The sequence below is a fragment of the Meles meles genome, chromosome X (genome assembly GCF_922984935.1).
Source record: "Meles meles chromosome X, mMelMel3.1 paternal haplotype, whole genome shotgun sequence".
NCBI classification, from domain to species: domain Eukaryota; kingdom Metazoa; phylum Chordata; class Mammalia; order Carnivora; family Mustelidae; genus Meles; species Meles meles.
In genome coordinates this window covers 73,763,619-73,779,832 of record NC_060087.1, presented here as the reverse complement: position 1 = coordinate 73,779,832, position 16,214 = coordinate 73,763,619, and the positions used below count along the sequence as shown (strand labels likewise).

The following is a 16,214-nucleotide window of genomic DNA, read 5'->3' as shown; positions in this document are numbered from 1 at the left end:
GTCTCCATTCTTTTCTCAGTCCCGGTGAATATCCTTATGACGTTGCTTTAAATTCTCCATCAGACATCTTACTTACATCTATTTTGCTTAGATCTCCCGTTTCATTTGGGATGAATTCCTCCCTCTTTTTTTTTTCCCATTTTATTTATTTTTTCAGCGTAACAGTATTCATTCTTTTTGCACAACACCCAGTGCTCCATGCAAAACGTGCCCTCCCCATTACCCACCACCTGTTCCCCCAACCTCCCACCCCTGACCCTTCAAAACCCTCAGGTTGCCCCAACCTCCCACCCCTGACCCTTCAAAACCCTCAGGTTGTTTTTCAGAGTCCATAGTCTCTTATGGTTCGCCTCCCCTCCCCAATGTCCATAGCCCGCTCCCCCTCTCCCAATCCCACCTCCCCCCAGCAACCCCCAGTTTGTTTTGTGAGATTAAGAGTCATTTATGGTTTGTCTCCCTCCCAATCCCATCTTGTTTCATTTATTCTTCTCCTATCCCCCTACCCCCCCATGTTGCTTCTCCATGTCCTCATATCAGGGAGATCATATGATAGTTGTCTTTCTCCGATTGACTTATTTCACTAAGCATGATACGCTCTAGTTCCATCCACGTCGTCGCAAATGGCAAGATTTCATTTCTTTTGATGGCTGCATAGTATTCCATTGTGTATATATACCACACCTTCTTTATCCATTCATCTGTTGATGGACATCTAGGTTCTTTCCATAGTCTGGCTATTGTAGACATTGCTGCTATAAACATTCGGGTACACGTGCCCCTTCGGATCACTATGTTTGTATCTTTAGGGTAAATACCCAGTAGTGCAATTGCTGGGTCATAGGGTAGTTCTATTTTCAACATTTTGAGGAACCTCCATGCTGTTTTCCAGAGTGGTTGCACCAGCTTGCATTCCAGAGTGGTTGCACCAGCTTCATTCCCACCAACAGTGGAGGAGGGTTCCCCTTTCTCCGCATCCTCGCCAGCATCTGTCATTTCCTGACTTGTTAATTTTAGCCATTCTGACTGGTGTGAGGTGATATCTCATTGTGGTTTTGATTTGTATTTCCCTGATGCCGAGTGACGTGGAGCACTTTTTCATGTGTCTGTTGGCCATCTGGATGTCTTCTTTGCAGAAATGTCTGTTCATGTCCTCTGCCCATTTCTTGATTGGATTGTTTGTTCTTTGGGTGTTGAGTTTGCTAAGTTCCTTATAGATTTTGGATACTAGCCCTTTATCTGATATGTCGTTTGCAAATATCTTCTCCCATTCTGTCAGTTGTCTTTTGGTTTTGTTAACTGTTTCCTTTGCTGTGCAAAAGCTTTTGATCTTGATGAAATCCCAAGAGTTCATTTTTGCCCTTGCTTCCCTTGCCTTTGCCGTTGTTCCTAGGAAGATGTTGCTACGGCTGAGGTCGAAGAGGTTGCTGCCTGCATTCTCAAGGATTTTGATGGATTCCTTTCTCACATTGAGGTCCTTCATCCATTTGGAGTCTATTTTCGTGTGTGGTGTAAGGAAGTGGTCCAATTTCATTTTTCTGCATGTGGCTGTCCAATTTTCCCAGCACCATTTATTGAAGAGGCTGTCTTTTTTCCATTGGACATTCTTTCCTGCTTTGTCGAAGATTAGTTGACCATAGAGTTGAGGGTCGATTTCTGGGCTCTCTATTCTGTTCCACTGATCTATGTGTCTGTTTTCATTCTCAATGGAGAAAAACTTAAAGCTTTTCTGTTAAGGTCAGGAACACGGCAGGGATGTCCATTATCACCACTGCTCTTTAACATAGTACTAGAAGTCCTAGCCTCAGCAATCAGACAACAAAAAGAAATTAAAGGCATCCAAATTGGTAAAGAAGAAGTCAAACTATCACTCTTCGCAGATGATATGATACTATATGTGGAAAACCCAAAAGACTCCACTCCAAAACTGCTAGAACTTGTACAGGAATTCAGTAAAGTGTCAGGATATAAAATCAATGCACAGAAATCAGTTGCATTTCTGTACACCAACAACAAGACTGAAGAAAGAGAAATTAAGGAGTCAATCCCATTTACAATTGTACCCAAAACTATAAGATACCTAAGAATAAACCTAACCAAAGAGACTAAGAATCTATACACAGAAAATTATAAAGTACTCATGAAAGAAATTGAGGAAGACACAAAAAAATGGAAAAATGTTCCATGCTCCTGGATTGGAAGAATAAATATTGTGAAAATATCTATGCTACCTAAAGCAATCTCCACATTTAATGCAATCCCTATCAAAATACCATCCATTTTTTTCAAAGAAATGGAACAAATAATCCTAAAATTTATATGGAACCAGAAAAGACCTCGAATAGCCAAAGGAATATTGAAGAACAAAGCCAAAGTTGGTGGCATCACAATTCCGGACTTCAAGCTCTATTACAAAGCTGTCATCATCAAGACAGCATGGTACTGGCACGAATTCCTCCCTCTTGACATTTTGTCTAAATTTCTGTTTTCTTCTATGTGTTAGAAAAGCCCATAATGTTTCCTTTTTGTAAGATTAGTATCTTTATGGAAAGAAGGCCATATAGCTTCCAGGGCCTGGTGCTTCAGGAGTCATCTTTGTTATGTGTTGCATACACACTGCTATTGTATGTTGGCTGCTTTATTCTTCAGGCCCATTGTTTGCAGAATTTCTTATTGACTGAAGTGGGCAATGTTTGGTTCCTGGGTAGAATGTAGAGAGTTTTAATTAAGTGTGCTCTTGTCTGCTTGTGCAATGAGAACTAATACCATTTTCATTAGAACTGAAGTCCTGCAGAATTCTCCAATCTGGAGATGTGGTGTAAGGAGGGGTTTCTGCTGGCCTTTTGGTGACAGAACCCACTGCACTGAGAATGAAGCAGCCTTTACTGAGAAAGGCAGTCCAACCAGAGCACAGGGATATGGTTCTTGAGTTAAGCAAGTTAGGCAGCCATTGAGGGTGCTACATTGGTTCTGTCATGTGGCTCCTGCTTTATGCTGAGGGGTGGGTGAGGGAAAATATACTGGCCAGCTCCATTATCCCTAGAAAGACTTCTGGAATGCTTCCTTTCAGAGATGCACTCCAACATGGGGAATAGTCTCCCCAGTATGTGTCCTAGGCACACATCAGATAGCTGTTTCCATGGCTTCTGCCCCAGGTTGTTTGTTTTCTCTCCAGGAGTATGGCAGTGCCCTCAAGGCTCTATCACAGCCATACCCTCTGACCTTTAAAACTCCAGTCTTTAAGCCCTGCTGGTTTCAAGAACTTACAAAAATCAGCACCTCTTGTTTTCCCAGCCAATAGCTTTAGGAACATGTTCTCCTTGTATGTTCCTCTGCATGCTCTTCCTTCTTCTCTGTGACCATTGTTCCCACTCTTCCTCAGCACCTACTCAGAACTATGTCTTCACACTTCCTACCTTCTTCAATGTGTATTCTCTCTTTAAATGTGGAGTTTATTCTGTCCATCCTCAGGTTAATTTCTAGGGTATTTAGAATGATTTGATAGTTATTTTACTGTGTTCATAGAACAAGAGGAGCATAAGTTCCATCTACTCTTTCGCCATCTTCTCTTTTCTCCCCTCTTATGATCATTACTTTAAATTCTCTATCAGACATATTATTTATATCCATTTCACTTAGGGATCTTCCTGTGGTTTTTGTCCTGTTCTTTCATTTGGGAAATATTCCTCTGTCTCCTCATTTTCTCTGTCTCTTTGTGTCTGTTTCTCTGTGTTAGGAAAAGTCAGCTATACCTTCTGCTCTTGAAAGTAGTGGCTAAGATTTACACTTTTAATAACGTGGTGCTGGTCCTTTACCAGAGAGGATATGTCTCTACTGCAGATACAAGGGCCAGCCTGGTCTGCTCTGCAAAGTACACACAGATGGAGCTCACTGTTGCTAGCTTGTTTTGTGCACAGGTCTTCTTCCACAGGGGACTCACAGCTGCTGTGTATGTACACTGAGGCCAGCTGGGGCCACTAAGTCAGGGCACATAGTGTTTACATATTTTGTACACCTGTCATATTCCATAGAGGATGCACAGCTGCTGCTGAGCTTGGGGAAGCTGGTGGATGCTCTGCAAATTGAGTGTGGATGGGCTGCATAATGCCTGCAAGTTTTGTGCACCAGTCCTGTTCCACAGGGATCAGGCCACCACTATGAAGGTCTGGGTTAGCTAGGGTCTGATTCACAAGTGTATGTGTGGGGCTCACGATTTTAACAAGTTGTAAAATCATCAGCAGACAGTGACTGGGCACCGCTGAAGGACTGAGGCCCCACAAAGCATGCAGTTGGGAGATGTAGTGTTGGCAAAGTTTGCAAGGATCTTCTGGGGGAGAGGGCCCATAGCACTGGTACTAAGGCAGGCCAGGATAAGGGGTGGGGTGAAGTGTAACTGAGTTTCCATGTGAATACTTATGCTGTGCTAGTTCCCACAGGCAGCTGTGTGTGTATACGGAGGTTGGAGGAGGGAAATGGAGCCTTTAACTTCTTTGTTCCTGGAGGAGTCTCCCAGTGAAACTGTGATTCTGGGACCATGCTCTGTTATTAGTAAATAACTCTACCATATATTCTAGGTATTTTTCCAAATTGCTAGTTCTATGCTGCATCTCACAGGAAGTTTTTTGTGCTGTCTTTTTAGAGGTAGGAACTCAGTTTCTTCTGGCTCTCCCAGAGCTGAACCTGCTGATTTTTAACACTCCAGGCTTTAATTCCTGCTGCTGTATGAACTCATGAAATTCAACCTCTCTGGTTTTTAGAGTCAATTCTATGGGGATTTTTCCTCCCTGTGTAGCTCCGTGGTGTGAGGGTCTGTTTCTCTCCCCTCTCTGAAGCCATGGCTCCCACCCAGAAATGGCCCACATGTTCATTTAGCTCCCCACTGTGTCTCCACCCTTCCTACCCTCTTTGATGTGGCCTCTTCTCTCCACTTAGTTGTAGAGTTTGTTCTGCCAGTCTTTGTGTTGTTCTCTGGGTTATTTACATTGATCTGAGTATTATCTAGTTGTATTCATGGAACAAAGCAAGCTTAGGGTCCTCCTGCTCCACCATCTTGCCCAGAAGTCTGTATGTTCTACTTCTGTCAAAAATGTTGTTGGCATTTTGAAAGAATTTGCATTAAATGTGTATATTGCCTTAGGTAGTGCGGACATTTTAACAGTATTGGTTCTTGCTATCCATGAGCATGGAATATCTTTCCACTTGCTTGTGTCATCTTCAATATCTTTTATTGTTTTCTGGTTTTCAGAGTAGAGATCTTTCACCTAAGGAGCTTAAGTTTATCCTCAGATATTTTATTATTTTTGGTGCAATTTTGTATGGGATTATTTCTTAATTTTTATTTCTACTACTTCATTATTAATGTATAGAAATGCAACAGAATTCTGTTTATTTTGTGTGTTGCAACTTTACTGAGTTCATTTATAAGTTCTAGTACTTTTTAAAGGTAGAATCTTTGAGTTTTTCTGTATATGGTATTGTGTCATCTGCAAATAGTGGAATTTTTTTCCTTACCAGGTTGAATCCTTTTTATTTCTTTTTCTTGTTAGATTGCTGGGATGATGACTTCCAGTACTATACTGAATGAAAATGGAGAGTTGTCATCCTTGTCTTGTTCCTGATCTTAGAGGAAAAGCTCTGTTTTTCACCATTGAGTAAGGTGCTAGCTGTGGGTTTTCATATACAGCCTTTATTATGCTGGGGTATGTTGCCTCTAAACCTACTTTATTGAGGGTTTGTACCATGAAGGAATATTGTACATTGTCGAACACTTTTTGAGCATCTATTGAAATGGTCATATGGTTTTTATCCTTTCTTTTTTTCTTTTCTTTTGTTAATGTGATGTATCACATTGGTTGATTTTATATTGAACCACCCTTGCATCCCAATAATAAATTCCCACTTGACTGGATTTTTTATTTTTATTCTTTAAGGCAGTTGGTGCATTTTAATTGGTTGGTGAGTTAAAAAAAAAAGTGAGTTAAAAAAATCATAGATGCCAAATGCTGGACCCAGACTCAGTTGGTCCCTTCTTTCCTGAGTTGTTCTCACACTACCTGGGTTGATCAGTTTCTCAAATTACTTACAGAGATCTCTAGTGTTTAGCGACTACTGAATTGTCTTGCACTTCAATAAAATTTTTATTTTAAGTAGATAATAATTTAACTTTTTTCTCCTTTTATTCAGTTAGCCAGTATACAGTACACTATTAGTTTTTCAAGTAGTGTTCAACTAATGAATCATTGAAAAATTTAACTTCTATTACACACAAAACTCTCCACTTTTACTTTCCCACACACCTTTTTTTTGTAGTCAGAATTTACTTTTTATATTGTATATTCATTAACAAATTTTTGTCTTTTTATTTTTCATTTTCTATATTTCATTGTTTTACATTTCTTTTCAGTGTAACAGAATTTGTTGTTTATGCACCACACCCAGTGCTCCATGCAATATGTGCCCTCCATAATACCCACCACCAGGCTCACCCAACCTCCCACCCCCTGCCCCTTCAAAACCCTCAAATTGACTTTCAGAATCCATAGTCTTTCATGGTTCATCTCCCCTTCCAGTTTCCCTCAGCTCCCTTCTCTCCATCTCCCCATGTCCTCCATGTTATTTGTTATGCTCCACAAATAAGTGAAACCATATGACACTTGACTCTCTCTGCTTGACTTATTTCACTCAGCATAATCTCTTCCAGTCCCATCCATGTTGATACATAGTTTAAAATCTTCTTTTTTTTATTATGTTCGGTTAGTCACTGTATAGCACATAATTAGTTTTTGATGTAGTGTTCAATGATTTAGTAGTTAAGTACTATTATTTATGCACCCTTACAGTCTTACATTAACTTGTGTTTATCTATGCATTTACTTTTACCAGTGATATTTATGCATTCCTGTGACTTAACATTGCTGTTTTTATTGTGTTTTTATTTTATTTTAAGAACCCCTTCAAGCATATCTTGTGAGGGAATTCTAATGGTGATGAACTACTTCAATTTTTGTTTATCTGGAGAAATCTTTATTTTTTCCTATATTTTTGAAATATTTTTCCAGTTGCTGTATTTTTGGTGGTAAGTTTCTTTTAGTACTTTAAATACACCATCCTATTCTCTTCTGCTCTGCAAAGTTTCTGCCAAGAAATCTGTTTATTGTCTTATGGTACTTTCTTCATATAACAAATTGACTTTTCCCTTGATACTTTCAAATATTCTCTCTGTCCTTGATCTCTGACAATTTGATTATAATGTATCTCAGTGTAGTCTTCTTTAGATTGATCATATTTGAGGATTTTTGAGCCTCATTAACCTGGTTATCAATTACACTCCCTAGATGTGGAATTTTTCCGTAATTATTTCTTTAAAAGAGCTTGTTTTCCCCTTTCTCTCTCTTTTTCTCCCCACCCCTGGAATTCCCATAATACATATATCAGTGCCAGAGAAACAATATAACCTGATATTTCTGTAAATCCTGTAGGCTTACTTTACCCTATTTCATTTTTTTCCTATTTCTACTCTGACTGGAAAATTTTAAATGACCTATTTTCAAGCTTGCAGTTTCTTCCTTCTGGATTGACTGCCTCTGATATTGAAGTTTCTATCATATTTTCTGTTTCTTTCATTGTATTCTTCAACTCCGGAATTTCTTCCATAATCTCTTATTGGCTTCTACCTCTGTTGAACACCTCATTGTGTTCATGTATTATTTTCGTGATTTCCTTGAGTTACGTGAGTTCTCTTATAATTTATTCAGCTTACATAAAACAATTATTATGTAATTATTATTTAAATTTTTGTCTGGCAATTCACCACAGATCTTCATTTCTTTAGGGTCAGTTTATTTTAAAAAATTATTCCTTTTGTGTGGTGTTTTATTGATTGTTTATCTTCTCTCTGACTTTGCATTGCTATCTGCATATTTGAGGCAGTAAGCATCTCTTTCAGATTTTATGGACTCACTTCAGTAATGAAAGACCTTCATGTGCAGGGGGATACAAAGACATTGGCTGGGTGGGGTGTGGCAGCCCTGGCTCTAGGACAGTGAAATGACTGCTCCAAATCTAGGAATAGGGAGGCACAACATTGTTGACTTTGTGCAATTCCATAAGCTGAGATCGCCATTGGCAAAGACTGCCAGGTTCTTTGACAGACAAATCTGTGGTTGTCTGTGGTGGCAGTGAGAGCTGCGGGAGTCCCCAGTGGAGAAGACTGCTGAGGTCTACCTGTTCTACAACAACCCATGAGGGGAAGTTATGGCGAAAGGGATCTCTCCTGATAACACACTCTAGTGTGCATATACACACATGGCAGTAGTGCTCATTTATAGACTTCAAAAATCTCAGGAACTTAATATAAATATGTATTATTATTATTATCATCATTATAATTATTTTTATATCTGCTTATCTTCAGTACATCAAGATAAGGATAAATTGCCATCTTCAAGCTCAAGTACAGTGGCTACTCTAATTTCATTTCTACACCAAATATAACATTATACACAGATGGGAACCTAATACTTTATTTTATCACAATTACGGATGGATGGAGTTAGGACAGATTATATTTAGCCAGGAAAATTAACTACTTACTAGGTTAGAAATTAGGTTTGTACAGTTTTTCATAAACTGGTATACCTAAGAAAAATATGACAGAAATTACTTCTTGAACTCCCATTAATTTTTATTGGTAAAAAATATTTTTATATACAAGAGTTTTCCTGTCAAACATGGTCATTTCTAAGACACTATAAGATTTGAAGGCCAATATGAAGTAAGAGGTGTTAGGACTAGGAAACTGATCATCAGTTTATTAGTGTATCCTCATGATAAAAACAACTTTTATTTGAAGGGTTAGATAAAATAAAATTTCTGCTACAACGTAGCATTAAAGAGGAGGAAGAATGTAAATAAAACAGACTCTGGACTTAACCAGACATGGGATTGAAATGTACCTCTGCCACTTACTAGCTTTGGGACTATGAGCAAAGCTGAACCACATTGTGCCTCTGTTTCCTGATTTGCAAAATAGAGTATTGAAAATGCCTTTTTTTCTGGAAATTTGGTAATAATTAAATATGTTAGCACAGGAGATAGATGAAATAAATGTTGCACAACATTGAGATTACAATTAACAATACTGTATTATACACTTGAAAGTTGCTAAGAGACTAGATCTTACAGGTTCTCACCATAAAAAAATAATAATGTGATGTGATGGTGGTGTTAGATTAACACTATGGTGGTGTCATATTACAATAGATAAGTGTAACAAATCAACACATTTTACACTTTAAACTTACACAATGTTATATGTCAATTATATCTAAATTTTAAAAATGGAACTAAAGAACAAACATGGGAGATAGTACATAATAACTGGTAACTTGTTATTATTCTTTGCTTAGTACTAATTTTAGTATTATCTATGTGTTGCTTACCATTGCCACAAATTAAGTAAAATAATGTATTTTTCCATTGATTTCCTGCTGTGAACACTGGTTGAAGCCCAGCCCTCATTCCATAATTCACTCTGAACATTTCAATTTTAGATGAGGAGAGCTACACTGTATTAAAGTCAGAGTATTTTATTATACTGATCTGAGTCAGTTATTTCCCTCTTTAATTACCCAGCTTTTTTCCCTCTAAAATAAAGTCCCACCATGCTTGAAATTCTAGGAACCTAAAAGAAGAGAGATAAGACTGTTATCAATCTACGTATCACATTATATTAAATTTAGCTACAGAATTAGATCAGAAACCTATGGCTTCTAAGACTATCTTTGGTTGCCATTTCTTATTTCCCAATAAAATTAAGCCATAATTATTTATTTAATTATTTATGTATCCATTAATGTATGTTGATATCTATAATCCCAGTTACTTCCAAAAGAGATCTGAGGGGCAGTCTTATGATCAAATCAAGGTAAAATTATCACAAGATAAAGGAGAAAAAAAACAACTGGCAAGAAGGGAGAAGATATTCCATTCCACAGACATCTTTCTCTTCCTTTCTTCTGTCTTTTTCTTTTCTTTGCTTTCTCTTTGTTCTACTTCTTTTCATTAGCCCTTGCCAATGACCTGAGTATGCCAGCACCTTTACTTAACTAAGGAAGTGGTAGTCCACCTAAAATGACTGCAGGTGAGCCAAGGTGGATTTTCAGAACTCTCAGTGGTATGTTGTTGAGAGAAAGTTAAAGTAAGAAGCCTGGGGTGAAACTGAAGGGGACAACGTTTCACAGGCAAAAGGTAAAATAGCTAACACTATAAAAATTAGTAATTGATTACACTACTAAAACATGAAGGCAATTGCTTCCTGAAATGTAATTCTGATTTTAATAGTTTTCTAGTTTCACTGTACTAGTTAGAGGTAGGGTTAATCATCCTTATTCAATAACTGCTCAAAATCAAAGTATACAAATTATTCTCTCCTCTCCCCCTCATACTTCCTCTCTCCAATCTCAGAATACATTAGTGAGAGTCACCTATCTTGTAGTCCTGAAGACACTCACCAGTATTAGAATTAAGATCATCAGGCTCTGACTCAGTCCCATTTTGGTTTCCATTTCCCTGAAGAGTGTTTATTGCCATAAGCTTCATATTCTGCAGCTTCATTGCCTCAGCCATTGCTGCAGCTGTTATACCTAAAATCAGAACAATCCCTTTTAAAATGAGGACCATTTCTTAATGTAATTTAAAACTGGATACATTTCTTTAACAGACCTATGCTTCATAGCACAAACCAAAAGAAATACCTTGTCTAATTTGTGAATAATGTTCTTTACCAAGTAATGTACAACTCCTGTTTTTTTTTTTAGTTCGTCTTACAATGGATGGTTTAAAAATCTACAAAATCATTAAATGAATATTAAATTCCATCTAAAATAACATTGTCAGAGGAAGCACTGTGAAACACTTGAAGAAATTACTTTCTAGTGAATGTATTGTTGGGACTTCTGCTAAAGGATGAGCTGTCTTTCCTGTGAGAATTACCTTAGAAGGGAGGGGGGCAGAGGAGGGAGAAAACGATTTCAGATTGTCTTTGTACCTCTTACCATTCTCTTGCTTATACATTGAGGAACCAAGTAAATGAAAACATGACAAGTAATCTCTGAAAATACGCCCCCAAGTATAATTACATTCTTTTGTATTAATATAAAGTAGTGTACCCCAAAGTTTATGGCAGCAATACCCACAATGGCCAAAATACAAAAAAAAAGTCCAGATGTCCATCAACAGATGAATGGATAAAGAAGATGTGTATGTGTGTGAGTGTGTGTGTGTGTGTGTAGGTAGATAGATATAAAGAATATTATTCAGCCATCAAAAAGTATGAAATGTTGTCATCTGCAACAATGTAGATAGAACTAGAGGGTATTATGCTAAGTGAAATAAGTCAGAGGAAGAAAGACTATATAATTTCATTCATATATGGAATTTAAGAAACAAAACTGATGAACATAGAGAAAGGGATGGAAAAATAAGTTAAGATAAAAACAGAGAGAGGCAAATTATGAAACTCTTAACTATAGGAAACAAACTAAGAAGGGTGAGCCATAGCAGGACTGCCACCTATAAGAGCACAGCAGCATATGTGGAATCACAACATGAAATTGGCAATTTACAAAATGCTGGAGGAAAACAAGGAACAGATCTGTTCATACTGATTTAGTAGCATATTGGGTGACCTTGAAAATGAGAGAGCTGGGGAGGAAGCAAGATGGCGGAAGAGTAGGGGACCTAATTTCATCTGGTCCCTTGAAGTTAGCTAGATAACTATCAAACCATTCTAAACACCAATGAATTCAGCCTGAGATGTAAGGAAAAAATATCTGGAACTCTATAAGTAGAAAAGTGTCTGCTTTTTGCAAGGCAGGATGGATGGAGAAGTGAATCTGAGGGGAGATATTGGAACATAAATGGAGAGGGGAGGTAGCCTCCATAAGCTGGCTACCAGAAAGTGATGTAGTCCCAGATGACAAAATCAGAACTGTTAGAAATCTGCTCCAGTGAGAGACATCCCTGTCTGAAAGGGGTTCAGGGGATGAAAGAAGCAGAATTCTAAGTGGGTCAGTGTGGTTTCAGCATCCCAGGGGTCACAAAACTAACAGGGGTGACTGAGCCAGTAAAGTGCCCAATCAGTAAATTGGGGAAACTGGTTACTGTCAGATAGCTGGGCAGGGGATAGGGGTGGAGGTGGGTAAGGGCTCTCAGCTCAGTCACCAAAAACTACAAGCCAGGCCCAATTGGATGGCCACTCTCTGCCTGGGCACCAAGAAGTGGAATGGTACTCAGGGACCCTCCACCATCCCCTGGGAGTAGTGGAGCAGTTATGTGCATCATCCCATAACAGCTCTCAGTGCCAAGGCCCTACAAAGGACATTAATACAGGATCCTCAGACTCCCCCCAGGAGGACAGCCATGGGCACACACCACAGGAATCTGCAGAGTTTAGCACAAACAAAAGTGAAGATTGTCTCAGAGTGTTTACTGAGGAGGAGAGACTGTGATCTTTTTGTTCTGAGGCTGGAGATCAGGGCATGGCCATTTTTATTTTGATCCCCTAAAGAGGCACAGAAAGCCTTCAAGGAAAAAAAAAAAAAGCCACACAGAGGACCAGCATAACCCGAATTCAACCCCCTGGCAAGGGGTGGTGCAACTCTGCCCAGGCAAAGAAACCTGAGAAGCAGCACAGCAGGCCCCTCCCCTAGAAGAGCAGGTGCACAAGTTTACAGATCCCACAAGACTGTAAATCTCCAGTGCTGGGGGAAAATAGTATACAGAGCTTCAGGACTTTTCTCATGATTCATTTATCTTTTAGTCTAATTTTTTCCATTTCTTTATTTCCCTTTTTAACTAGTTTCTTATTTTATCAAGTCTTCCTTTTTAAGATACTTTTTAACTTTTTCAAAGATTTTATTTACTTATTTATTTAACATGGATAAATCACAGCAGGGGGAGCAGCAGGCAGAGGGAGAGGAAGAAGCAGATTTGTTGGGCAGGGAGCCTGATGCAGAGCTCCATCCCAGGATGCTGGGATAATGACCTGAGCTGAAGGCAGATGCTTAATGACTGAGCCACCCAGGCACCCCAGAAGCTTACAAATTATAGAGAAAAAGATAATCTTGAGAGAAGCTCAAAACAAGAGGATCCTTACAGAGGGAAGAACATCAGACTGACATCATACCTATCCACAAAAACCTGGCAGACCAGAAAGGGATGGCATGATATGTTCAGGGTACTAAATGGAAAGAACATGAAGCCAAGAATACTTTATCTGGCAAGGCTATCATTCAGAATGGAAGGAAGGACAAAAATCTTCCAGGATAAACAGAAACAAAGAATTTGTGATCACTAAATGAACCCTGCAAGAAATATTAAAGGGGTTCTTGTAAGTGAAGAGACAACCCAAGAGTAATATAGATGGGGGAAAAAAAAACAGACAAACGATCTACAGAAACAGGGACTTTACAGGCAATACAATGGCACTAAACTCATATCTTTCAATAGTTACTCTGAGTGTAAATGGGCTAAATGCTCCAGTCAAAAGACATAGAGTAGAAAACTGGATGAAAAGGCAGGACCCATCCATATGCTGTCTATAAGAGACTCATCTTAAACCTAAAGACACTTCCAGACTGAAAGTGAAGGAGTGGAGAAATATTTACCATGTTAATGCACCTCAAAAGAAATGTGGGGTTGCAATCCTCATATGAGAAAAGTTAGATATTAAACCAAAGACTGTAGTAAGAGATGACACTGTATCATACTTGAAATGTCTATCCAAGAAGAAGATCTAACAATTGTAAATATTTATGCCCCCAACATGGGAGCAGCCATTTATACAAACCAATTAATAACCAACATGAAGAAACACGTTGGTAATAATACACTAATAGTAGGGGACATCAACATCCCACTCACAGCAATTGACAGATAATCTAACCAGAAGACCAACAAAGAAACAAGGACTTTGAATGACATATGAACCAAATGGACTTCACAGATATATACAGAACATCCCATCCTAAAAGAACAGAATACTCATTCTTCTCAAGAGCACATGAAACTTTCTCCAATATAAATCACATACTGGGTCACAAATCAAGTCTCAGCTGATAGTAAAAGTTTGGGGTTATTCCCTGAATATTTTCAGACCACAATGTTTTGAAACTTGAACACAAACACCAGAGGAAATCTGGAAGGAACTCAAACACTTGGAGATTAAAGAGCATCCATCCTACTGAAGGATAAATAGGTCCACCAGGAAATTAAAAAAGAATTTTTAAAAAATTCATGGAAACTAATGAGAATGAAAACACACCTGATCAAAACTTATGGGGTATAGCAAAGGTGGTCCTAACAGAGAAGTACATTGAAATATGAGTCTCTCTCAAAAAATTAGAAAGATCTCAAATACACAAACTAACATTATACCCAAAGGAGCTGGAGAAATAACAATACATAAAGTTTAAATCAAGCAGAAGAAATAGTAAATATTAGAGCGGAAATCAATGAAATAGAAATCAGAAGAACAGTAGAACAAATAAACAAAATTAGAAGTTTTTTCTTTGAAAGAATTAAAAACATTGATAAACCTCTTGCCAGACTTATTTGAAAGAAAAGAGAAAGGACCAAAATTAATTAAATCATGAATGAAAGGGGAGAGATCATGACTAATAGAAAGGAAACAGACAATTTTAAGAACATATTACGAGCAAAAAATATATCAACAAATTAGGCAATCTGGAGAAATGGATGCATTCCTGGAAACTTACAAAATACCAACACTGGAATAGGAAGAAATAGAAAATCTGAGTAAACCAATAAATAGCAAACTGAAGCGGTAATCAAAAACCTCCCAAAAAATAACAGTCCAGGACCAGATGGCTTCACAGGGGAATCCTACTAGACATTTAAGGAAGAAATAATACATATTCTACTGAAGATGTTTCTAAAAATAAAAATGGAAGGAAAACTTCCAAACTCATTCTATGAGGCCAGCATTACCTTACTCCCAAAACCAGACAAAGACTCCATCAAAAAGAAGAATTACATATCAATATCCCTGATAAACATGGTTGCCAAAATACTCAACAAGATACTAGCCAATAGGATCCAACAGTACCTTAAAATATTTATTCACCATGACCAAGTGGGATTTATTCCTGGGATGTAAGGGTGGTTCAACATTCGCAAATAAATCAACATACTATAGCACATTAATAAAAGAAAATATCCTCTCAATGGATGCAGAAAAAGCATTTGAAAGATAGAGCATACTTTCTTGATTAAAACTTTTCAAAGTATAGGGATAGAGGGAACATACCTCAATATCATAAAAGCCATCGATGAAGAGCCCACAGTGAATATAATTCTCAATAGTGAAAAATGGAGACCATTTCCCCTAATGTCAGAACATGGCAGGGGTGTTCACTCTAACCACTGTTGTTCAACATAGTACCTAGCCTCAACAATAAGACAACAAAAAGAAATAAAAATAATTCAAATTGTCAAAGAATAAGTTAAACTCTCATGTTCCACAGATGATATAATATTTTATGTGGAAAACCCAAAAGACTCCACCCCAAAATTGCTAGAACTCATATAGCAATTCAGCAAGATAGCAAAATCCATGCACAGAAATCTGTTGCATTTATATACACAAACAAATATAGAAAGAGTGACTGAAGAAAGAGAAAGCATAGATCCCATTTACAACAGCACCAAAAAGCATAAGATAACTAGGATAAACCTAATCAAAGAGGTAAAAGATCTATACCCTAGAAACTACAGAATACTTATGAAAGAAACGGAGGAAGACACTAAAAGATAGAAAAACATTCCATATTCATGGATTGGAAGAATAAATATTGTTAAAATATCTTTGCTACCCAGAGAAATCTACACATTCAATCAATCCCTATCAAAATACCATCAACATTTTTACAGAAGTATAACAAACAATCCTAAAATTTTTATGGAACCAGAGAAGACCCTGAATGGCCAGAGGAATGTTGAAAAAGGAGACGAACCATGAACAACTGTGGACTCTGAGAAACAAACTGAGGGTTTTGGAGGGGAGAGGGGTGGGAGGCTGGGTGAGCCTGGTGGTGGGTATTATGGAGGGCATGTATTGCATGGAGCACTGGGTGTGGTGCATAAACAATAAATTATGGAACACTGAAAAGAAATTTTAAATAAATAAATAAAAGCTG

The 16,214-nt window shown here is 37.9% G+C and overlaps 1 protein-coding gene across 1 annotated transcript in view; it reads right to left on the bottom strand.

The window, feature by feature from the left end:
- Nucleotides 1-16,214, bottom strand: part of DACH2 (dachshund family transcription factor 2) — a 777,815-nt gene that overhangs the window by 220,269 nt on the left and 541,332 nt on the right. Inside the window, exon 4 of the mRNA XM_045994791.1 lies at nt 10,509-10,640. Within this exon, the coding sequence (XP_045850747.1) occupies nt 10,509-10,640 (132 nt within the window). The remainder of the gene's footprint in view (nt 1-10,508; nt 10,641-16,214) is intronic.